This window comes from Strigops habroptila, chromosome 10 (genome assembly GCF_004027225.2).
Source record: "Strigops habroptila isolate Jane chromosome 10, bStrHab1.2.pri, whole genome shotgun sequence".
In the NCBI taxonomy this organism is placed as follows: Eukaryota; Metazoa; Chordata; class Aves; order Psittaciformes; family Psittacidae; genus Strigops; species Strigops habroptila.
Window position 1 is genome coordinate 23,792,999 of NC_046359.1, and position 24,962 is coordinate 23,817,960.

The window sequence follows — 24,962 nt, forward strand, 5'->3', positions numbered from 1 at the left end:
CCCCAGGTAGTTTCTCCAAAGAAAGGAGCCAAAGCATAATGACCCTGATAAATTTAATGAGCCTTTCATACCAGGCCCATAAGTAGCACTTTTCAAGCAGCAGTGGTCAGTAGGTGGATGGTGCATACACGTACTGTACAGGGAGAGAAATGGTGCCACCTTTTAGTTACAGGATGGAAAATGATGCACATTATCAGCCCCAAATGATCCCAGGCAGCAGCAATATCACTGACATGGAAGACTTAGAGCAAATAGAAGGGGGAAAAAAACAGGCCAAGTCATCAAGGATGTCAACATTCTTTATTTGCTAGATCCAGGAGTGAAGCACAAATCAGGAAAGGAACCTTTAAGGGGACATGTAAGATGCACACGTGCCTGTTTGCCACTGCCACGGGTGTTTTGCTGCAAATTATGGATAGTACAGAGAATACAAAATTTAATTTCAGTAGTCATCAACAATTTCTGTTACTACCAAGGAAACACTGTGCTGCAGGAGACTTTCTTCTATCAGTATCACAGGTACAAAAGCCCAAATGAGGCAAACCTGAGTTGAAACATAGGTTAATGGGGAATCATCGTTCACTGCTGGAAAAAGAAGGAAACATCCTTTTCCAAACCCAGTTGTGGACCATAATGAAACAAAAGCCTTCAGATCCTTTCTGGCTTTGAGGTAAGAGTCTTTGCCCCTTGCTTTCTCCAAATCATTCTGCACGTTAAACTTTGCTTTGCTGAATCTTGTATTCTCCTAGAGGAGCAGACTGCAGCTCATTCACACTGCAGACAATATAGGGTACTAATGAGGTCTTGGAATAAGAAAGTTGGAGGTACTGACAAACCTGCAAAAACAGCAGAACAACGGAAAACAGCTGTGCTTACTGACTCTGCCGGTTCTGGCCACTAGTGGTTTAAATAGAGAGGCTTTTGTGTGTATGTGACATTATCTTTCAGCAAAGGGTGTCCAACCGGGAAGGGCTTTTTGCACCACTTAGGGCCCCTCCTCCAGATGGGCTTTGCAGACCTGATGGACCAGCGCGTCAGATACCTGTCAAAACAACACAAACACGTTTCAGTTTGAGATCACTGAGAAGAGGTTCCGACTGAAGCAGGAGCAGGCATTGCAGCCTGAGCCTCCCCACATGCCTCTTTATAAAAGGAATAACTATGAGCAGAGCTCCCTCCATTCAGAAGGGACCACTGGAAAGGAACTTTTGTTTGTTCTGGAACTTCTAAGCTGCATCTCTGTATTGCACCCACCGGCACTGGCTTGACTTCCAGCCTCACAAAACAAATCAGGTTTAGTCTCCAGGCTACTGGCAAGTTGTCTACCTGTAGCTAAAGTGGAGTGCCAAATCCCTTCATTGCAACAAAGTCCAAGCCTGCATGCATCCAGCCTCTATGGGAGGTGCTATTTCAACAGCTGGCCTCAATAAGGTAAACTAATTACAAAGGCTAAGCGCTGTGAGAAAGAAAGTCTCTAAAAAGGGATTAATTTTACTTTTGTTGGATAATCGGTTATTTCTTCTGCATGCGATGGCTTTCTGGCCAGGTCTTGTATTTCCGTATGTTCAAATTTGCTTCGGTGTTCTCTGTGCAATACTATCGCAGCTTGCTGGTGCAGGAAGTCAGAACCTACAGTGTAAGAGGTACTAGAATGGAATTATCATCACAACTACAAATCTCTGGGAAGAGCAACGTTTGGCAAACGTCCTCTGCTTTTTACCATTTGAAGTTTTAGACTTGGCTTTGCAAACAGGCGGGGGATTTCAGCTCCAGAATCAGTTACTGGAAATCTTACTCTGTGGCTGGGTGGCCTGGAGTTTTGTTAGGCTTTAAATCTTTTGCTACCAGTAGAGAGGGGAATAGAGGTCCTTAGAGAAAGAGGAGTCTTTCAGACAATAAAGATCCAAAGCAAAACCCCAGCATAATCTTCACAAACAATGCTCCAACAAATTAGAATTTGGAACAGACTGATAAACTTTGTCCAGCGATGTTTGCATGCCTCTGTTGAGTAATCCCATGGTCTTAATGTAACCTCCATCAGTCATCCTCTCCCCAAACAGCTTTGTTACCTTTTATTTGCATTGTGCCAATTTGAGATATTAAGAACTTTGGACAGAGCCCATGTAATGCATTTGTTTAAACGCATCTGGCACACTTCTGAGAACCAGAGCGAAAGCTTGCTATGCCAGGCAGCTACAGACTATATAACAGCAGCCCATTCCCCATGCACTTTCCTTCCTCAGCAATCCCGAACAGCGCAGATTGGAAAATGAATCACGTTTGGAGGTTCCTGCCACAGCAATGAAGCCACTTCTGAAATGCTTTGCTTTTGTTTTTCGGAGTTTATGATAGACAACACCTAGAAGCAACACCGGGAGGGATCTGGGAGACGGCATACAGCAAGATCCAGCCACTTGTTCTCCTATGCGTGCATTAAATTAGTCCCTTTTGACCTTTACTGTTATGGTAGTGCATTAGTGGAATCCCTTACATAACACCACCAGGACAGGAAGCAGCAGAGACTCTCCTGTCTCTAATTTCACATGCAAGGGGAGTTCAGAGAGACCAAACGCAGGTCCCAGCCTGGAATCTGGCAAAGAACCATGGCAAAGCTCCTCTGGGAGAAGCCGTACGGGTATTAGACGGGCACATGGGGCTAGGTCCTTCTTTTCATGTTACCCTCGCTGCAGAGGGAGGTCTGTAGTGCAAGTTTTGCTATTGCAAAACTGAACTTAGAGCAAAAGAGGAAAAAAACCCCAAATTGTTTTAATGTATCAATGTGCCAAGTGCAGTTCTGGTCACGTGTCCACACGCTTACGGGAAAGTGCTCCCATGACAGTAAATGATCTCACTGGGAGAGAAGTGAATGTGTGAATGTGAGATACACATCAATGCTGTGTGCAGGTTTAGACAGACAGTGGCTTTTTAAGAAATCCCTCTGTTTCTGTGTGGGGGCTGGAAGTGCACACCCCAATTCTGCATAGGAAGGAGGATTTAGTAATGGCCTGATTTTAAAGCTTTTGTTATTTCTCTTTTGAGCAGGTCTAATCCAGCCCTCTGGTCCAGGCTTTTGGCTTCCTTTGGGGACTGCAGGCTGGGGCTTTTCATTGTTAGCCGAAACAGACGTTTGGACGCTTTCCCTTCCTGAAGCACATTTGCTTTTAGCGCTTTTAATACTTGCTTTGTCCCAGATTCCAACTTGTCCTATTTTGTTTGCTGCCTCTTTTTTTCTTTCCTTTTTTTTTCTAAATTTTCTTTTACCTTGATTCAGCAGTAGCAAAAGCCTCACGCCTGGGAGCAGTCAGTCTACAAAGTTCCTTTCCTCTTTGACTAACCCCAGTTCCTACTGTTTCACAGATTTATTTAGTTCATTTTTTTCCTGAGAGTAAAAACAACCCACAACACTCACATATTAAGAGCTTTGAAGCCCAGCACACAGGCCTTTTTTGCACACTCTGCTGTACATGTAAGCTGGAGTACACCTTTTTCTAGCCAAGTCACCCAATTTTCCATTGTATCCAACCACACGGTTTGTCCTGGGGAGTTTTTATAACCACCTACAAACACACACTGGTGGATGGTCTGAATTTGCTCAACCAGCTGAGGGTTGTGAGGACAGAGCCTCCACGTGGATGCCAAATGCAGCTGGTCCACAGTCTCCTAACCTGTTATCTCAGTGTGCAGAGCTCTCACTCTGGGCAGATGGGGACAGAACTGCCCAACTTGGGGACCAGCAGCTCACCTCCGGGCTCTGCTTGTCCCATTGAGTACAGCAGGATCCTGGGCAACAACCAGAATCCTAGGTTCCAGCTGCACAAATGAGTAGTTTGGATAAAGCATGACGGGAATCCCGGTAGGATTTCCCTGATGGGAAAAGGCAAGATAATAAGCAGGATGGAACAACTGTGGTTAGTCACCTGCAGTCACTGCAATCACCTATAATTTCTGTGGCATGTTGAAGTCCATTTATTCAGCAGGCAGGAGGGCCCCAAAGCCTTCCCACTCAGGGGCTGCCACTTAACACCCAGGAGTAGGCACAGGGCTTCCTCATGCTTGGTAAGGGAAATGACCCAGCCATGGGGTAACTGCAGTCCTGCACACAGCCCAAGCAAAGGCCATGTTGGTGCAGTTCAAGGCTGAACTAATGAACCCTCACTGAACTTTCTCAATCTGTTTTTTGTTTGGACTGAGAGCAGAGGGCTGAGGGCTACAGACTGGAGGAAGCACTTGATCAAAGTGCTGGCAAGACTGCCTCCTCCTTGCCACATCTCTTCCCATGACACCTCTTGGCTTTGCTCACCTGCAGCCGCTCTGGCTCTTTGCTTTGAATTCACATGCTATGCACAGTTTCCATGCAGATGAGAGAAACCACATGTTGCTGGAGTGACACGCTGATAGCAGTGAAACCAGATTCTGCTCCTAGGGACGAGAGGTGTCCATAGAGCCCGAGAACATTGTAATTCATGAGCAGTTCATATGGAACTGCCTCTTTCCTAACACATAGCAACTTCTTCAGTTTAGGTGATGGAGGAGGGACTGACTTGGATACTATCCCTGCCAAGTTCTATTCTTCCAGTAGGAAGCTGAAAATGCAGTGGCAACTGAGCACTCAAAATCAAGTACTCCATAAAAAGTACTCCAGCACATCTTGCTGACAGAGCCCAGACTCGGGGAACCTGTAATATCTCTTAGCCCTTTTGGAAAGGGAACAACTGCTTTCATCAATATTTTGGACCTGCCAAAAGAAAGTGAGTGCTATTTTCACATTAAGAGAGCATCTAAATGCTGGCTTGAACTCAGCGACTGTTCTGGATAGAGTGTTAGTCCACACTATCCATGCGACAGCTTCCATGCTGGGAAGAAAACTGCTGTTCAGGTTTCCGTTCCTGAAAGCAAGGATAGAAGTTTGACCTGCAGCCGTGCTTGACCGCTTCCCAAACAGTTCTGGTGGTGGCCTGCACACACATGACTCTGGAATACGAGAACAGTCTGTCACTCCGCACGGCACTGCTGAAATCCCCAACAACTTCCTCAGCCTCATGGGCTAGTGAAAATATTTTGTTGCCGCAGCACTTCAGTGGAACATGCCTGGCTGGAGCACAAATGGATGCAGAAATAACAGCAGGAGGTTATGAAAGGGAGAATTCAGGCTAAGGATGAGGGAACAAATCTTGGCTGCAAGACAAATTTGCTTGTGGAATCATCCTTTGGAAACAGTGAAAGCCCCAGACTAGGCCAAACATGAGAAAATGAACTGTAGGGAGTAATTCGGCATTGACGGGAGGTAACTTCATTGGTTTTCCATGTCCAAGTTCTGCAGACAAATGATAGGAAGAGAGGGAGAGGACAGAAGACTCAAGAGTTTATGGATGATGTGGGTATTCTCATGGCCATATTTCTTCAAAAGCACCCATAGCTAGTAAAGCAGTTAATTGGTAACACTCATGAGCTATCGCTGTCAAAACCAAATCAGGCAGAAAGCAAAAAGTCGAAGCACTAAAGTCCACGAAATATCATGGCAAGTCTCACCTGGACAGTGTCCCAACTGCAGGGGGTAGAAGAGAGCACTGCAGAGCACTCCCCAGTTGAATTCTGACTACAGGGTGTTCTCATATGGCTCCTACTACCCCCAGGACCACATAGCTTGGCTCAGACTGGCATTTCACTTTCACATTACACCTTCTGGGGTTCCCAAACTCATCCTCTATGTTAAATTACATTGTGGATAGGCAATTCCATACTGTGCTAGACAGCTGGATGACCAAGAACAAGATGGGATCTGCAGACCACTACATCCCAAAGCATTCTGCTCTCCTTTTGCATTCTAGTGGTAGGAAGAGGATCAGGACATGGGGTGGGTAGGGGGAGGCCTGCTGCCAAGTGACCCAGTGCTAAGCAGGGAAATTCTTACCTCTCTGCAGAGAAATCTGAGGCATGTAGAAGGGAATGTCCAAAGTTCATGCAATGGAGACAATAAAACCACTTCAGAAAATAAAGCAGGGATTCTGCTTATTGGAGAACATTGAATAAGCACCAGAAGAGCACCTTCTGGAGGAGCTGAGCAGGCAGAGGCATTCCGGATGATAAATCCACACTTCACATCGCTAGATCAACAGCAGGGCAGCACTCCTGACCCTTGTTAAGACAGTTTGGTGATAGTTCCATATGGTGACATGTTACATTTTAATCTCAGCTAGGTGCTAGCTAGCGCATGCCAGACACTTTGTATTTGAAGCAGGCTCACTTTAAACAAGGTGACCGTGACACAGGCCAAACGTTCTGGCCAAGACAGCCACAAGTGCGGCCAAGGAAAAGCTGAAGAGCAGCTTTTCTGGTGCTCTCAAACGTATACATTAACACAGCTCCTCAGCCCTTCTTTACGCACTTCCTTAGGATCCATAGGGTTCCTCCCATGCAGCTGGCCTGTACATTGTCTCAGGGGAAAGAGCAAAGACAAAGCGGTTTTTCATCAGGCTGGTCTGTACCTCTTTTGGGAAAAGCAGAAGCTGCTCTCAAAAATACTGACACAACCTTGGAAGAAGTCTGGCCAAAGGGAGCATCAGCCAGAACTTTGCAAGACTGGAGAGAAAAGCACATGCGGGAAAACAGAGGGATCAGGCCCAGCCAGCATGGGTTCATGAAGGGCAGGTCCTGCTTGACCAACCTGATCTCCTTCTATGACATGGTGACCCGCCTGTGGACATTTGTCTATTTGGACTCTATTAAAGCATTCAACACTGTCTCTCACAGTGTCCTCCTGGAGAAACTGGCTGCTCATGGCCTGCATAGGTGTATTCTTCGCTGGGTTAAAAACTGGCTGGATGGTGGAGCCCAAAGAGTGGTGGTGAACGGTGCCACATCTAGTTGGTGACTGGTCACTAGTGGCGTCCCTCAGGGCTTGGTATTGGCGCCGGTGGTGTTTAACATCTTCACTGATGATCTGGATGAGGGGATTGAGTGCACCCTCAGTGAATGTATGGGTAACACCAAGTTGGCTGGGAGTGTTGATCTGCTGGAGGATAGGAAGGCTCTGCAGAGGGATCTGGACAGGCTGGATCAAAGGGCTGTGGCCAATGGTACAAGGTTCAACAAGGTGAAGTGCCAGGTCCTGCACTTGGGCCACAACAACCCCATGCAATGCTCTGTATCTCCTGCCTTATGTGATGCCAGCTGCTGTTCCAGAGAGCACTGTGGGAGGTGCAGGTGGGGCCATGCACAAAACTCCCATAGAACTTCAGTGGCCAAGATTTTGCACAGCTCCAACATGCAGAGCTTTCTGCTTCCAGCAGGCCGAGAAGACAGTATTAAGAGGGACCAGCAGAGTATTCCTGAAGTACCCCTACAAATTATCCTGGCTCTGGGACTCACTTGTTTCAGTTCCAGCCACATCACCAAAACTTTCAATCCACTTTCTTGATCCCATTCTCTTGTCTCCACCCAGACCCCAAAGCTTGCCTATTTCAATGCTGTTCCATTACCTCAGCAACAGCTCTGCTCTCGTTTTCTAAACTCTGCTTCCACTCTGCTTGCTATATTCACTTGCTGGTAGGAGAAAAACAAGGGTGGTGTAGAGAAGGAGTAGCAATATAATAGGGAGGGCTTGGATACTAATCTACAATTTAAATCTCTTTAATTTTAGAAGTGTAGCTCACCTACTTGCACATAGAACATATCCGGAGGTATCTGTTCTTTGTTCTCACTAAAAGTCTATGGAACAACTTGTAAGAGTCAGGGCACTATAGCTGGAGTCCTGGTGTGATTCCAGCGATACAGGATTTACCATTTCCTGTCTCAACCTGCTATGCAGGGTTGCTATGTGAATGCTAACTAGATAATGCACTCCACCCCACAGCTGCTAGACAGAGACAGCTGCTAAAGCATCCCAAAGACTTGTAAGACACAGGGAAGAAGAAGTTTTCAGAGTTAAAGTATCTGATGGCTACAGGGCTGCATCAAATGTAGATTCCTCTAATTTGATCCTCACTGATAGCCAGCACATAGCCCACCAGCATCCAAGGGACATTCCCAAGAGCTTGCCTCAAATCCCCACTGTAGAAATGAATGCAGACCTGAAATGCAGGAGTCTCCAGCCTGCCCCAGCCCTGCAGCCTAAGCTCTCCCAGCGACAGCCCCATGGCCCCTGGTAACCCCACAGCTCGCTAATGCGAGGTTCATAAACCGCTCTGACATCCCCATGGAAACAGAGTGTGAGGTCATAAACAGGGGATTAGCACCTCCGAGTGCCCGGCGCAGCGCAGGAGGTGGACGCAGGCCTTCCCTTCGCCCACCAAAGGCCAGGGGCCATCCAGGCTGGGGAGGGGGAAGAGACCCTGTTGCATGGGAAAGGCAGGCAGAGGGTGAATCACTGACTGGGGGAAGCGGGGACGGGGCAGAGGAGAACAGGCTTGTGATAGGCCCCTGCTGGCTGCTCAGCCCCACATTCACTGCTGGTACCCCTCCTGGGCACCCCACTGTTGTCGGGGGCCAGGCACCAAAAGGCAAGAGAGAAGGGACTGCTCAGCCTGGAGAAAAGATGACTCAGAGGAGTCTTAGCAATGTTTAGAAATACCTGAAGGAAGGGTGTAAAGACAACTGAGCCAGGATCTTCCCAGTGGTGCCCAGTGACAAGAGGCAATGGGCACAAATTCAAACACAATAAATTCTGTCTGACCATAAGAAAACACTGTCTCACCATGAGGGTGGTTCTCTGGAAGAAGCTTCCCAGAGAACTGTGGAAGGTCCATCCTTGGAGATATTCAAAACCTGACTGGACATAGTCCTGGGTAACCTGCTCTAGATGACCCTGCTTGAGCAGGGGGCTTGGACTAGACGATCTCCAGAGGCCCCTTCCAACCTCAACTACTCTGTGTGCTGTGACTGCCCTACTGAGCGCTAGTGACATGGAGGTGAGAGCAGCTAAGAAAGGGAGGGCAGACTCTAACGTGTGGCAGTTTGAATCCTGTATGGATAAATGGTTTGAACGAGATGTGGTTTGTCCTTAAGAATGACAGAATATCATGATAGGCTGACCTTCACTGAAATGCTGTGAGTACACTTTATGAGTCCTGTTGCCTGAAGCATCTTTTACCAAGTTACAAGGAACTGCTTTTCCTTTTCCAATCTAATGCTGAAAAAGAGATGTGGAAAGACAAGACTATTCACCTGTTGAGTTTGGGTTTCTTGGGAACATGCCCTTCAGGAAGTGGAGGTCTGTGGTTTGGCAACAAACCTGAAACAGAAAAAGAAAGGTGTGAGAATATTTTGCAGTTCCTTCTTGCCTCTAGAGCATCCAGAAGTTACATTACACCTCGTAAGCCCAGTGACCCTGGTCCCTACTGGGACAGCACAGCAAAAACTCCAGTACAGTAGAAAGGGTATTTTATCTTAAGTCACTGCTGAACCTGCAACCCCAGCCAAAGAGAAGCTAAAAGTTTTTGCTGTGTATAGAGAGCAAATGCCCACCAAAGACATAGCCACTTGGCCTCACTGAAGAGGCTTTCCGAGAGGACACGGCACTGGTGTCGAATCAGATTCCATCTCTAGGATAAAAAACTGACCATTAAAATTCTCAGTCCATTTAACCTGGATACAACTCAGGTACCAGGCATAAAGATCAACACTATACTCTTGACTGTGTCAACCTGGGTCCTACTCCCAGGATAAAGCAAAAAAGCTTTCACATGGCAGATAGTAGACAGGTGCTACCATGCTATTAACGGGGCAGGTCAAGCTTACACTAAATCAAGTAATGTCAGATGCTGGTATTTAATCATTAGTTATGAAAAACTGTGCCACTTCCCAGATCTTTCTGCAATGGTAGACCCATCTGCAGGGATAAATGTCTGCTGCCAAGGCAGGAGCCAAGACACACAGAAAGTGGAACAAGTAGCCTCTGGTCCACCACTGTCTCCCAGCACTTGGACCATAATGAGTCTGCTGGGTGACTGAAGAATGACATCTCACTGAGCTACACTAATTGGATAGGAGACCTCTCTCAAGGGCTTCGATGGGTACGCCACAGCAAGGGGTTGTCTTAGGAGGAGGTTATATACCTGCACGGTGAGCCATCTGCACACAGACAGCAATCTTCTTGTGCTCCTCCAGACAAAGGCCTGTGATCCTTCGTGGCAGCATCCCTCCATCAGAACGGATAAACTGACTCAGCAGCAAGACGTCCTGAGGGACCAAGAGAAGGGCAAACCCATCAGTACTACTGCAGCGTTAACTGCTGTGATTCTTAGGTATTGTGCCGACCCTCGCGCTGTGTACACAACTCATAAAAAAGCAAAACAAAACAATGATTCCTTCCTACGCATTTTGGCTGCAGCTTGACACCAAGTAACTTCTGCTTGCTGTCACTCCGCCTGCCAGCTTAGCTCAATAAGGTCACTCAGATGGTCTGAGTCTTCCCCTGACTTCACCCATGTAAACACATTATGTCAGCCGCAATGCTGCTACTTCATTGTCACTTGCTCCAAGATTCTAGCTAAGATAATGTTGTCCTAGGTACTCAGACACAGTTACACAAGAGCTACAGATGGACAGTGTTTACACAACTTGAAATGCCATCACAGCTGCTATCCTAAAAGTCACAGATATGTTAGATCACCTCTGGCCCCCTCCTTGTTCCCTCAGAGCAGGATTGTTCTCTGCTATCTACTCCTCAAACTTTTATCCAGTTTCCCATGGTGGAACTTCCCTTATGTCTCTCTGGAGGGGTGGAGAGCAGGGAAATGGTCCAAGATCTTGCATGAAGAAGCTTTTTGTAAGAAAAGAACATGTGCTGATGAGAAAGACCTAATAGGATAAACTGCTGCCTTCGGTCCTTCAACTGTGCGTGCATTAGGTGGGGCTGTTACAGCCATGCTGGATGGAAGGAGCACTCAGAGCATGTGGACTCAGGAATCATTTAGATTACACTGCTGTTGACCTCTCCAATTAAGAGCTCTAGAAACATAAAGCACCCTCAAAAAAACAAAATTAAAGGAATCTCTACAATCAGATACTATCACAGGGCTGGGATGACCATTTTTTAAACACAGCAGCAACAGCTGTTGCATGAGCGTCCCATTAACTGTACACAGTATAACATCTCAGTATTTAGATACATGCTGTCCATTTCCACACACAAGTGCCAATGTACCCGTCAGGCCAATACAGGCAAGTGCCCTTGACATGCTGACATCACCATAAGTTGGCCCAAATAGCCTCTGGAGACTGTGGTTGTTTTTTCCCCATCTGCGGGCAGATTTGTTGCTGGTTGAGAGTTTACTTCTTCACTGCTGTTGTAAACATGTTGATAGTTGAGGTGGGTGGCTGATGCGGAGGCTACGTGCCGGCTGGAAGGGACCTGCCAGCGAGCACCCTCACAGAACCAGAACTCAAACCAGGTACGTCAGCACTTTACACCTCCCCTGTCTAGGGCAACAGGCAAGAACAAAGAGTACTTGCTTTTCACATGGGGCGACCATGACTCTGCCTGCTGTTCAGAGATGTGCAGCCCTGCTCCCACCCGCTATCTTTGCTCTTTCACAAAGAGTTGCCTGGCACATTCCTACCTTCATTTACTGCCCTTGCAAAAGCAAACAAATACAAGTGGATATAAAATGAATATTCAGAAAACCTAGCTATCTAGGAATTACACATTCACCTCCACTGCACAAGAGCAGCTCAGCTCTGCAGGGGGCTCCTGGCAGTCAGTATGGCTTTCTGGTAATGACCAGTTCTGACAGATGCTGTCATACAAGTGCTGCAGTCAAAATTTAGATGGTTTTCATCTGTTTTGGGGTTTGTGGGTTTTGTTCTACTTCCTCCTTGCCTTCAATCCCACCCTCACTAATATCATGACAGACAACTTCCCTCTTGCCTTATTTGCCTTCTTTTCTGCTTCCACTTGTGTACAACGAATGTGTTCAGACCGATTTTCAGATCCAGCGCCTCCAAAAACATGGCAGGTTAGGCAACTTCTCACTGATACAAAATGACTTATCAAACACCATACAGAGTGATGGTGTATCAAAAGAACAAGAAAAGCACAGCTGAGCAACTAGCAGCAAGCTTCTGAGAAGCCATCTATGGTTAAAATAGAAGCAAAGTGTCCTCAGCCCAGCAAATACATGGCCTTGCCAATGAGAATAGTAACCAGGGCACCAGCTGGTGCCGGCTGCACTGGTGGAAACTGGACAGGGGCCAGCCAAAACAGTCCAAGGGCACTGACTTTTGGCCACTCCTGAAACGCAGTGGATTGGATTCAGGAAACCAGAGTAAATCTCCATCCCCTTTTTTCCTCATCTTTAGCAATTCAGCAATTCACCAAATCACCAACAGCTCTATTTGCCATTTAGCACAAGCATTATCACTTCCCTAAGTGAAGAAGGGCTGTTCAGCTTCGCGTGCCTAGAAAGAAAAAAGCTTTCTAGACTTTTCTACTAGCTTGCTTCATTAGTCTGTGGGGAAGAGGAAAAAGGGAGCTGATGGCAAGTTTGAGGCTGTTCCAGCCTTTGCAGCCGTGAAAGCCTAAGTAGGCCACAGGCTCTTATGAAGGGTGTGTGTGGTCCAAGTGATTTCTCATATTACTACCACGCCTCATGGAGTCACAAGCTTGTTATCAAGTGTTTCTGTGCAAAGGCAGGAGGTAGAAAGCCAAGGGAGATAGTCTTCCTTTTTCCCCCTGTGGAAAAAGTCAGGAAAATCCATTCTCTGCTACCATCTCTGACCAACAGTGTCACCACCCGACCACCACCCTTGCGTGGCAGTCATTTCTTAACTGAAATCACCCATGTCCAAGCCGCTGCAGCTCCAAATTACACTCACGCTGTTTGGCTTAAAGTGCTGCACACTTGACAGAAGGTTGGTCCATTTCTGAAGATCCCTACAGTGAACAACAGGCCAGGTGCCGCTCCCAGAGTACTCGCACAGATGCATCTTACCACTGGGAGCAAGCAGACAGGTACAGCCAACTTTATGGGGCAGCTGTGGAGGGAAGCAAACAAGTATGTGGAGCGGTCAACAAAAAAAATACGTCTGGCAAGTTCTCATGGTGCCGTCATGTTCCATGAAATTCACATTTTGTGCTAGTGGACAGCCAAGCCTATAACCACGGATTTGCTTTAATCACTGGACAGCTCCCACGAGGCTGGACCCAGATTCCCAGCCCTGTAATCTGCACCATTTGATGAAAACAACTTGGATTGAATTAATCTAGGGCTAACAGGCAAAGCTTGCACTTTGGTTTCCCCTAATTGCTGCCAAAGCAAGATGACATATTTACTGCCTACTCAGACTAATGATGTTTGAAGTGGAAAAGGGGGAAAATTAAAAACAAGTTTAGCCTTTACCTCTAAAAGGGCTGGATAAACTTGCTAAACGAAACACTATGTACAACAAGTTCTTGTGAATAGATGGCAACCAAAATGCAGAGGCATCTCTGCGTTTTAATATCTGCATACACTTTGAAAAGCAGGATCCTTGACTGATTACACGCAATTCATTAAAACCTTCATTTACCACACAAAGAGTTCTGTCTGTGTAGCCAAATTATTACTGGGCTGTATCAGACAAGTCTGCCAGTCATTATTTCCAGTTATACAAGAGTTTAGTTTTTCCCTTCTCCCTACTCCTGGGAGCCATACACCATTCTCCAGGCATTTCAAAATAGGATTGCAGGTTTCAACCCAGTTGCATCCTGACAATGACCAAAATATTTAATTTTTTTAAAAATCTCCAATGGATGTGAAAAAAATCAACTGAGGTCTCAGTTTCAGTGGTCAGACCCACATAGACCACAAACTATGGGAACTTATACCTTGGGCTCTGTTATACTGAGCCTCAGCAGAGACTAAGGGCTGAAATGGCAAAGACAACTGCAGCCCTCTGCACCACAGCTGAGGCAGGTTGGAATCATGACCTGCTAGTGCTCACAATGCCTGTTCAGTTGATTAATAACTTTGGAGACATTGGTCCCCCAGTTCTCTGACAGCTAAAGTAACTCATTATGCCACTACTTTAGACGGTGCTACTTGCACATGACAAAAGGAAAGTCCTGTGAGGTCATATTACTCAGCTCCCTCAGGGGCTAATTCAACACTTCCCTTTTCATAGTGCCTCATTCAGTCCAATTACAAGCATCCCAAGCAAAAAAGCTCACACTTTCCCTTCTGTGCAACCGACTGATCTCAGCTTATCAATCTCAAAGGAACCACTGATCCACCTATTCTGATCTCTTACCAAGCACAGATTATAGGTTATGCTGTATGAACTAAGCTCTATCTTTAACAAAAATAGCTGTTCTCAATTTACAGACTTTAAGGACAATTAACCAGTGAGTAAATTGTGACACTGTTTAATTACCCACACAGTTAAATGCCTGCACTTTATTATTTAAGCATTTCAAGTTTCTGCTGCTCATCACCGCTGCAGCAAAGAAAAATAGCAGACAGCACTTTTGTGAAGAAAAGGGAGATTTTATTCACCTTAACATTTAAAAGCCTGAAAATCCGTGACTGGTACAAACCTTTCAAACATATAAGGGACTTACTCAAGCAGAAGAGGTAGTTTACTCCAGAACTGAAATTTCTCCTAGTTCTCATGAGCCCCACAGAGGAATGCATCTAAACACTGAGGTAAGAAACCTCTACAGTTTGGAAATGGTTTTCTAGCTTTTTGTCCAGGTTCTCCTCTGCTCTACAGCAGGAGTACTGGATATATATACACCAGGTACATACGCATTCAAAAAATTACATAACCGACAGCATGGACATGTTCCTAGTTTGTCTCTCAGGGCCACAATTTCTTAGGAATGCTCTTGGCAATGATTCTAAAGACTCTGGCTGCAGGATCTCTCCTCACATTTGGTTTTCTCTTGCCTCCATACTGAACAACAGAAATCAGGATCTAAAAAAATCAAACTGAAGTGTGGAAGAAAACTTATAACCTTAGTTCACTCTACCAACACACTTAAGGCTCATGCTTTACATTGTCTGTTGGGACCAACAGCCTACTTCTAATCCTGAAATTCAGGCTCTACAGCATCACCCTGTCACTTTGCCTAAAAAGGCTTTTCTGGTTCTTGATGGCACTGTTATATCTACATGCAATGCAGTCTTCTACAGTCAGAAGCAGAAAGTAAGTCTATATATTAATTTCCAAGATTTAATCTGCTCCTATAGCTTATTTCATCCCTGAGCATCAGTTTATAGTTTCTCTGGAGTTGTTAATGTGTGACTTATGGAATGCTCTCTGGAAATCTGTAGAACTACCTGGTTGAATGACGCTGTTGACCCCTTGCATTTAGAAGTCACATAAAAATATAGTAACCTTAAATATTTTCCCATGTGATTGGTCTGGTTTGATCACAACACAATTCAGCAACCACAAAGAAGGAAAGAGCTGCATTCAAACACAAGCAAAATAAAACAAATGTGATCTGTTCTTGTAGTACTTTCCATACCTTAATGGTATGTGCCATTTTTCCTGATTTTTTTATCATTTGCAAGTTGCTGTATTTTTAGCTTTCCCAGACTGTTGAGAAACTAGACCAGAGAACACTAAACACTCCCCTGTCCCCAATTTATTTCACTGTTTAATATTGCATCCAGCCTGAGTCAGTCACTGACAACCCTCAGATCCTGAACAACTTTATTTCTGCAACACACGCTTTGAAAGATAGTAAACTAGTATTTCATTTACATCTCCCATCTGTTGTTTCACCTGCCTGGACTAATTGCAAGTATTTTATCTGGCACTATTGCTGTACCCACGTTCTTCATAATTCATGAGTCATAATTAGCCCTATACAACAGGTTATTTGTTTTTAGTCCTAGCTGACACCATTTTACTTTGAATTTGCAATGTTTGAGTTACCAAGTCGTAGTCATCAGCATCATTCTCCTTCCTCTCCCAGCTACTTAGGATTTCACTTGCTATTTTCAAACCATTTAGTGATTCCTTAGGAATTTTTTTTCAAGCTTTAAAAAAAAATCCTGCAAGTGAAATAATGTGTTTTTTTAGCGAATTACCTTTAAGATCTTTGGGCTATATACAATCCAGGCCTGCTGGTCAGTACCTAATTCAATACTTAAGTTATTTAGGTACCTGTTTTTTCCTGTTGTTTTACATTTGCAAGATTGCCATTCCTACCTAGATATTAAAACATAATTTTTCTTTTGTGTGTGTCCTAGGACTGCACGTGAGCAGCTTAGTCATTCTGCAGCCAACGTGGCTTTCAGTCCCCTCTACTCTCATTAATGGACTTTCTCACAAAGATTTCTTTTCCTCCAAGGTGCATTTGTATCTCTCTCACCCTAATCCTATTGACATTAAGTTTGTCCTATTGACATTTTGAGTTTTCTGTTGCCTTATCTTATTAACAGCATGTTCCTGTCTGTTTTTTTCTTTTCTAATTCTAGTACTGGGTTTTTAGCTTGCTGGGCAGGCACTCAGTCCTTTTGCAAACTCTGTGTTTGAATGACTTCTTGTAAAGTTACATTCTGTATCTTGTATCTCATGCTTCTTATTCTAAAGTGTCTTGACTGTTGTGCTTTTGTTTTAAAGCATTAGAGGATTTCACTCCCATCTTCTACATTTAGTGTTAGTAATCCTCTCATTAGTTAATAAACTTCTCATTAGCGTTTCCTGGAAAAAGCTTGAATCAAACTTATTTTTGATGTTGCAAGGGATGTAAACACATATGCTCTCCTTCATACCCATCAAGAGTTTAGAAGTTATATAAACCAATTGTTATCTTAACAGTCAATGACCCAATGAGAAATGGTAGTCCTTGTAGATCTATAATTGATCTACTCAAGTCTTTCGGCCTCTCTGGAGTTAGAACAGGCCTTTATCAGTTGACTGTATGTTGCATTCCAGTTTGATTCTCCTGGAAGCGCAATGCTGAAAGGCAGCAGCTGGGCACAAAAGAGATATATGACCTTCTCAGATCAGATGGCCATGTGTATAATTCCAAACCTCCTATTTGATATGAGCTCATCCTTCTTTTTCCCAGGAATACCATCAGCCAAAGCAAACAATTAGTATGTAGGAAGCTTTTGTTAAGCCCAAGAGAAGCAGATATAGAGTTAGCTATCTTTACTACACAGGGCAAAAGAAGAAAGTAGTATGTAGATCTGAGAGTAATATTTATCTAGTTATGAGAATGGGTAAACTCTCCTTCATTAAACTTACCACGTAATCATACTTATGCTTCAGGTTCCAGCGACAGATGGGGCACTGGCCAAAGGGGTTTGGAGGAGCTGGTGTTGCAGCATCCTTATCCTCTATAATTCTCCCTTCAATCTAGGAAACAATTCAGAGGATATAATGATCAGGCATAGTTTAGACCTCTACCTGCACCTGTGACTTGAGGAATACTTTTCATCATGTGCACAGCATGTTGACCACTCTTGTGCAGATATAAGGGGAAGAGTATCTGCGTTATTCAACTCGCTTATCTGTAGATACACCAAGCACTTTGGTTTTACAGGGACTACGGGGAGAAGAACAAATCCAAGGGGCATACAGAACCATTTGGTAAATTCATGTATATGATTTACTACATGTAAACTAGTTCGCAGTCAGTGTGAAGTTCTTGTATCCCCCTGAATTCCACTTATTGCAGTACTCCTATGAACCACCATGCCTTGAAATTGTAGTGGCCTTTTAGACAAAAACTTTAAACCACATTTTTTTCTGGGAATACAAGAATGTCTCAGAAAAGCAGATGCCCGTTGCAGGTGAAAACACACAGGGGCTTGCTAGATTATAAGTCACCAACAGGAAAAATTCTTAACAAAAGTTAAATTTAAGAAATGACTGTTAGGAGATGTCTGTGGATTTTTTTAATTTTTTTTAAATCCAGTTTAATTCCCTGAACAATTCCTTTAGCAGATCATTTTATCATCTTTTCTATATCACTACGACGTGGTGACATCCAACACTCACATTTTCTCCAAAGTAACACACAAAGAGATGGAGAAGGTGTGTGTGGGTAGAACTTGAGAAATTTGTTTTCTAAATGTAGATGTTAGAAATACGAAGTCTATCTACATGTGCACTTGTCTTTTTTTGAGGACTTATGAATAGAAGCAAGAGCTATCTCAAACTGCAGATGAATGAGACAGAAAAGACAATAAAACTAAGCCACCTTTTTTTCCTCCAAAATATTCTGGAACTTTCCTCTGGTCAAAGTAAGATTAAAACCAGATTTTGAACACTACATGATACTCTCAAATAGTGCAAGCACCAGAGAGTTTGAAAACAAACTCTAGGTGGAATGCAGTGTTACTTTTAAGAAAAAAGCTGGCTGATTTAGACTGAACCCTCAGTTTCTGTGCCTGAAAACCTGGGAAGAGAAAAGCATGATGTTTTCTGTCATGGATGGACAAGGAGCTGCTGAGGAAACTTAGAGGGAAAAAAGAAGCTTATAGAAGGTGGAAGCGAGGACAGGCGGCCTGGGAAGAATATAGGAGCATTGCCCAAGAAGCTAGGGACCAGGTTAGGAAAGCTAAGGCCCAGCTAGAATTAAGTTTGGCAAGGGATGTAAAAGATAACAGGAAAGGATTCTACAGATACGTAGCAAATAAAAGACAGACTAGGGACAATGTAGGCCCTCTCCAGAAGCTATCAGGAGAACTGGCTACCATGGATTTGGAGAAGGCTGAGGTTCTTAATGACTTCTTTGCCTCAGTCTTCACCAGCAAATGCTCTGACCACACAACCCAAGTCTTGGAAAGCAAATGCAGGGACTGTGAGAACGAAGACCTTAGGCCCACTGTAGGAGAGGATCAGGTTCGAGACCATCTTAAGAACCTGAACTTGCACAAGTCCATGGGACCTGATGAAATCCATCCACGGGTCCTGAAGGAGCTGGCGAATGAAGTTGCTAAACCACTGTCCATCATATTCGAAAAATCCTGGCAGTCAGGTGAAGTTCCTGATGACTGGAAGAAGGGTAATATAACCCCCATTTTCAAGAAGGGGAAGGTGGAAGATCCAGGGAACTACAGACCAGTCAGCCTCACCTCTGTGCCTGGCAAAATCTTGGAACAGTTTCTCCTGGAAAACATGCTAAGGCACATGAAAAACAACGAGGTGGTTGGTGACAGCCAACATGGCTTCACTAAGGGGAAATCCTGCCTGACCAATTTGGTGGCCTTCTATGATGGAGCCACGGAACTGATGGACAGCGGCAGAGCAGTTGACGTCATCTACCTGGACTTGTGCAAAGCGTTCGACACTGTCCCGCACGACATCCTTGTCTCTAAATTGGAGAGACATCAATTTGATAGATGGACCACTCGGTGGATAAAAAACTGGCTCGATGGCCGCACGCAAAGAGTTGTGGTAAATGGCTCGATGTCCAGTTGGAAACCTGTAACGAGTGGTGTCCCTCAGGGATCGGTGTTGGGACCGGTCCTGTTCAACATCTTTGTCGGCGACATGGACAGTGGGATTGAGTGCGCCCTCAGCAAGTTTGCCGACAACACCAAGCTGTGTGGTTCGGTTGATACGCTGGAGGGAAGGGATGCCATCCAGAGGGACCTTGACACGCTTGTGAGGTGGGCCGATGCCAACCTTATGAAGTTTAACCAAGCCAAGTGTAAGGTCCTACACTTGGGTAGGGGCAATCCCAGGCACTGCTACAGGCTGGGCAGAGAAGAGATTCAGAGCAGCCCTGCAGAGAAGGACTTGGGGGTGTTGGTTGATGAGAAGCTTAACATGAGTTGGCAGTGTGCACTTGCAGCCCAGAAAGCCAACCGTATCCTGGGCTGCATCAAAAGAAGCGTGACCAGCAGGTCGAAGGAGGTGATCCTGCCCCTCTACTCTGCTCTCGTGAGACCTCACTTGGAGTACTGTGTACAGTTCTGGTGTCCTCAACATAAAAAGGACATGGAGCTGTTGGAGCGAGTCCAGAGGAGGGCCACGAGGATGATAAGAGGGCTGGAGCACCTCCCATATGAAGACAGGCTGAGAGAGTTGGGGCTGTTCAGCCTGGAGAAGAGAAGGCTGCGTGGTGACCTCATAGCAGCCTTCCAGTATCTGAAGGGGGTCTACAAGGATGCTGGGGAGGGACTCTTCCTTAGGGACTGTGGTGGTAGGACAAGGGGTAATGGGTTCAAACTTAAACAGGGGAAGTTTAGATTAGATATAAGGAAGAAGTTCTTTACAGTGAGGGTGGTGAAGCACTGGAATGGGTTGCCCAGGGAGGTTGTGGATGCTCCATCCCTGGCGGTGTTCAAGGCCAGGTTGGACAGAGCCTTGAGCCACGTGGTTTAGGGCAAGGTGTCCCTGCCCATGGCAGGGGGGTTGGAACTAGATGATCTTAAGGTCCTTTCCAACCCTTACGATTCTATGATTCTATGATTCTATGATTCTGTAAGTATGCATGGGAAACGCATCCAGCTGAACTGTCAGAACTATTTTAAAACCATGGGTTTTTGTCTTTCTTGTCTAGTGATGGCAAAATGGAAACAGATAGATTGTAGGTAGTTCAAGCATCTTGCTACCTCAAAGAGAGAAAATATTGACCATTTTTAAGTAAGACTCCTCCCCCCACAAGTAGAACAGCCAGTTTTACAGACCCAAACCCAAAAAAGTTACTGTGAATATAAAACATAGGCCAGTGTCTACTTTTCTATTCATTGGTAAAGCTATTTTCTGGGAAGCCAGTGTATCTGGTCTTGATTCTTGCCAGTCTGGCTTCAGACTGTAATTTAACTGCAATTCCCTCTTGGAAATGAATAAAGATTCAGAATACAATGTCAATATAATTTCTTCTTGAGATAAATTTCAGTGTACAGTTCTTTGGCAATTATTCCCCAACTCCTGAGGATTTTCGTATTGTTAACCCACCCAGATATTATTTTTCTGTTAGAGAACTAAGGAGGGAATATAGGGGCTGTACATTCTCAGTATGCTGATGAAATACAGATTTCTCTGGGATTCATTCATCTGGTTCATGTCAAACACTTCCTTCACTACTAATAAAAGCAGGGACACATAGGAAGATGAACATAGAAAGATGGATTCAGAAAGACTGATGTAAAGTTGGTAGGATAAATGGAGTGACCAGAGGGTATGTCGAGAAGTCTATCAGCCCCTTGGTTGCTCAATTTACACTATTTGTTACAAGATGTTCCTCATCTAGGGGTGCTGACAGATCCCAGATTGATGCTAGGAAACCATATAGTATCCAAGTGTCCCTTATGCTTCTACAACGGGCCAAGGAGAATGGTTTTTCTAAAGGGGTCTGCTATTTCAATGCATACCTTTTTTACTTCAAGCCACAGTTAATGTATTGGCACTTTGTGATTATAGTTTGCATCCCCTCTGAAACTGAATGAGTGCAAAGTACAGCAATCCACTGTACATGTTGTGTTGGTGTGCACACTCCTCCCTCGTTTTTGTTAAAACAACTTCAGTGCATGCTTGCGAGCACTTCTCTCCAGGTCTCTGGGCAAAGATTAGTAGTCTGGCACTTGAAGAGAAGAAAAAAAAGAGACTTTCCGTTATACCCACTCACACCTTAGCCTTATTTTTGTTGACAGTCTTCGAGACTAACTGCTGACTAACTAATAACTAATATGCTAACTACCACATTCTATTAGATAACTAAAATATAAGCAGCCTGCTCCATTCAGGTTTCAAACATGACAATGTCCACTAACACAAATACAACAAGGAAACTCAAGACTTTCAGAGGCATGAGCAATCAGGTTTTGCCTGTTTCATTAGCAAGCAAAAAAGTCTGCCCCCTCCTTATTATTATGTATATATAGATTAGCATTTAGGTGTACTGTCTTCTAGCTATTCCCAAATAATTCCTGCTCCACTCTTCTCGCTGTATTTACACATTCCAAAGTACCTGTGCTATCTGTCTCCAGCTAAGGTATAGATTACTACTAGCATATGTAATGTGAGCAGAATAATGCACTCTCCCCACTTCTACCCCCTTGGCCAAATTTCAGTACTTCTTATAAAATTCACTTGATGAACACCATCTGATCTGTTGCAGTTTATTAAGTAAAATTCCAATTCTATTGCGTTGGTCTTTTCCTTCCCATCTTAAACCATAGCTGAGAAAATACTCTTCTTTATCAGTTACTAGAGAATTTATGTTTTATTTTCAGGAGCAGTTTTCCTTTAGTATTTAAGGTCTTCCTTTGACAATACCGCTTTCAGTGAAAATTTTTCCTTACCAAAGCAAGTGCGGTACAAGATGCAAACTTTGTATCACCTACAGTCACTATGGCACACTCAGTGATTAGCAAACACAACACAGAGCAAAGGGAAGCCGTGTGTGGCATGGAGCTGGTAGAGAAACATCCTGTGATGCCACATAGTGTTGCTGGCCCAGGGTGAAGTGACAAAGCCACCAGGCAAACCTCCTTCATGCCTCCTCACACTCAAGATGATGCCAAGCATCACCACTTTAAGAAACGAATGCATCTGAAGAAATGCCTCTTGCATTTTGGGTCCTGAATACGTCTGGTCACAGCTTTCAACTTTCCCACGGTATGGTGAGGGGTTTAGCACTATGGTTGGCTCTGACTGGATGCACCCATCACCAGCAACAGCATGATAACCCCAACCTTTGGCTGTCAAACCCTCTGTTGCTCTCCTGCGTTTGCAACACACTTTTACCTTGGTTTTCCCTTTTCACCCTATAATAGAATCACAAAGTGGTTTGGGTTGGAAGGGACCTTCAAAGGGCATCTAGTCCACCCCCCCTGCAATGAGCAGGGACATCTGCAACTAGATCAGGTTGCCCTGATGTCTTTCAGGCAGAAATGCGACCTTTTCCTTTTGGGCCTCATAGTGGGGGCTTGGTGGGCACGGACACACACAATGGGAGGCTGAAGGACAGAGAAGTGACAGCAAGGGCAACTACTGAGGAAAAGGGGTGCAGAGACTTACTATGGTCGTGTTGCCTTCAGTCACCTCCACGACTGCAACAAAAGAAAGAGACAGGAGGACAAAATGAGACTCATTCAGACTAAAAGAAACAGTATTTGGGGGGGAGAAGGTGCAATACAGCGAACAAAGCCGTCTCTCCCGACCGCGGTGAGGCAGCGGGGAGCGACGCGGCGCGGAGCCCACCCCCAGACTCACCCTCCCGCAGGGTTCGGGCCGGCGGCGGGGTCCAACCGCTGCCAAAGAGCCCGGTGAACAACCGCCGCAGCCCCCCGCGCAGCAGGCTGGGCGCCGCCATCTTGCCGTCGCCGTCGCTGCCGTCACTCCCGCTTCCGCCGGCGGGAAGGCGGGCTCTGCCGGCGCCATTTTGATGCGCGTTCTTCTCCGCCCAGAACACCTGAGGCGGGGCAGGGAGGGGGCCGAGGCTGTTGGTTCTTCCTTTCCCCGGGGTGGTTTCCCTGCTCCTCAGTATAAGAAAGACAAGGAATAACTGGATAAGGCCCAGTGGAGGGCCACAAGGATGATCAGGGGTTTGGAGCATCTTTCTTATGAGGAGAGATTGTGCGAGCTGGGCCTGTTTAGTCTAAAGAAGAGAAGACTGAGAGGGGATCTCATTAATGCATATAAATATCTGAAAGGTGGGTGCCAGGAGGATGGTGCCAGACTCTTTTCAGTGGCGCCCAGTGACAGGACAAGGAGCAGTGGCCATAAAGTAAAACACAAGAAGTTTTACCTCAACATGAGGAAGAACTTTTTTGTGGGTGGCAGAGCATTGGAACAGGCTGCCCAGGGAGGTTGTGGAGTCTATGTCTCTGGAGACATTTAGAGCCTGCCTGGACACATTCCTGCGTAATCTGCTCTAGGTGACCCTGCCTTGGCAGGGAGTTGGACTAGCTGATATCCAGAGGCCCCTTTCAACCCTAATGATTCTGTGATTCTGATTCTCTTTGAGCTTGTTTCAGCTTGGCATGGAGGTGAATCTACAGGTATTGTTTGCTCTGTGTTACGGAGGCCTGAGCTGCCCTCCTGCGACGGCTCCTGAGTCTCTGTGAGAGGAAGGGCACTGGGTGGTTTAGCTTAAACTGTGGTGGAGTGGCTCGTCTGTTTGGGTTGGCTCTGGGGTGACTTGTACTGGGGGTGGAGGACGGGGGGTTCAGGCCAGCTGTGGGGTGCAGGGAAGGGGATTGTTTCAAATCTGCAGTTTACATCTGTATCTGCTAGGGATGCTGAGGTCAGAGCATGTTCCTGCACTGGCTTCTGTAGTTTGGCAGGTGGAGGTTTGAAGCAGCATGTTGCCAGTCTGTAAACTTACTTTTGTAACCAGTCAGTCCAGTTTAGGTATTCTCCATTTTTGTTTTAATATCAGTTGTCTTTGTCAGGTCTTGGGAAGCTTGTAGGCTGCTGCGAGATCACTTTTACTATCATCCTTCTTTGTGTGCCTCATCTCTTAGCTTCTTCCATCAGCCTTTGGTGGAAGACAGATTAGACGTGCCCGTTGGGGGTGTGTGTCAGATAGCTGGGACTTTAGATACCGACAAACCATTTGTTTTAGATGGTAATGCTGTATCTTCGTGAAGGGTGTTCTTAAGGTTGAGTTGAACTGTACTCGATAGCAAAGGTCATTCGTGGGGTTTCCCCAAGTGCTTGTTTGCTTTGTCTTTGTCATTTCAACTCTTCAGAAAAATCCAGGAAGCAAAACTAGCAGTGAGATAAAGTTCCTTGGAAGTCATGTGCGTTGATGCACATTCATGCCATTCTGTTTCAACAGTGGTCAACAGTGCTCACCTGAGAATGTTCTATACGTTTTTCTCAGTTAGTAGCTAAAATATGTAAAATAGAAATTGTGACATAAATGTGAAATTTAATGTAAAATAAAATTTGATCTTCTTGTTTCAGGAGGTCTTCCACCTCCTTCCTCTTGTGTGGTACACTAGCTTCTTGTTACAGTCCAGTCTGCAAATCTCTTTCTGTGGCACATCTAAGCACTTAGCTCTGGGACTTTCTGAAGAAGTGGGGATGAAGGCAGGGCTTCTGTCCAGACTCTTGTGCTCTAT

General features: G+C 45.3%; 2 protein-coding genes across 4 annotated transcripts in view; one reads left to right on the forward strand and one right to left on the reverse strand.

Annotated features, from left to right (window-relative positions):
* The window catches only part of RSPH9 (radial spoke head component 9), a 138,696-nt gene that overhangs the window by 19,881 nt on the left and 93,853 nt on the right, over window positions 1-24,962 (forward strand). Inside the window, exon 5 of one of the 2 annotated variants that reach the window (XM_030498781.1) lies at window positions 2,244-3,189. The exons of the other annotated variant lie outside the window; for it this stretch is intronic. Coding sequence (XP_030354641.1) covers window positions 2,244-2,305 — 62 coding nt within the window. The 3' untranslated portion in view covers window positions 2,306-3,189. Of the gene's footprint in view, window positions 1-2,243; window positions 3,190-24,962 lie in introns of those variants that run through there. 2 annotated transcript variants of the gene reach the window in all.
* MRPS18A (mitochondrial ribosomal protein S18A) lies at window positions 282-23,253 on the reverse strand. 2 transcript variants are annotated; one of them, XM_030498782.1, is made up of 6 exons: window positions 23,107-23,250; window positions 22,912-22,943; window positions 17,182-17,292; window positions 10,053-10,176; window positions 9,163-9,229; window positions 282-1,042 (listed from the first exon to the last, which is right to left on the reverse strand). In XM_030498782.1, the coding sequence occupies exons 1-6, from the start codon at window positions 23,204-23,206 to the stop codon at window positions 898-900; spliced, it is 579 nt and encodes a 192-aa protein (XP_030354642.1). In that variant the 5' UTR covers window positions 23,207-23,250; the 3' UTR covers window positions 282-897. The 2 variants fall into 2 exon arrangements, with proteins under 2 accessions (XP_030354642.1, XP_030354643.1); XM_030498783.1 differs by lacking the exon at window positions 17,182-17,292 and having other exon boundaries at window positions 23,107-23,253.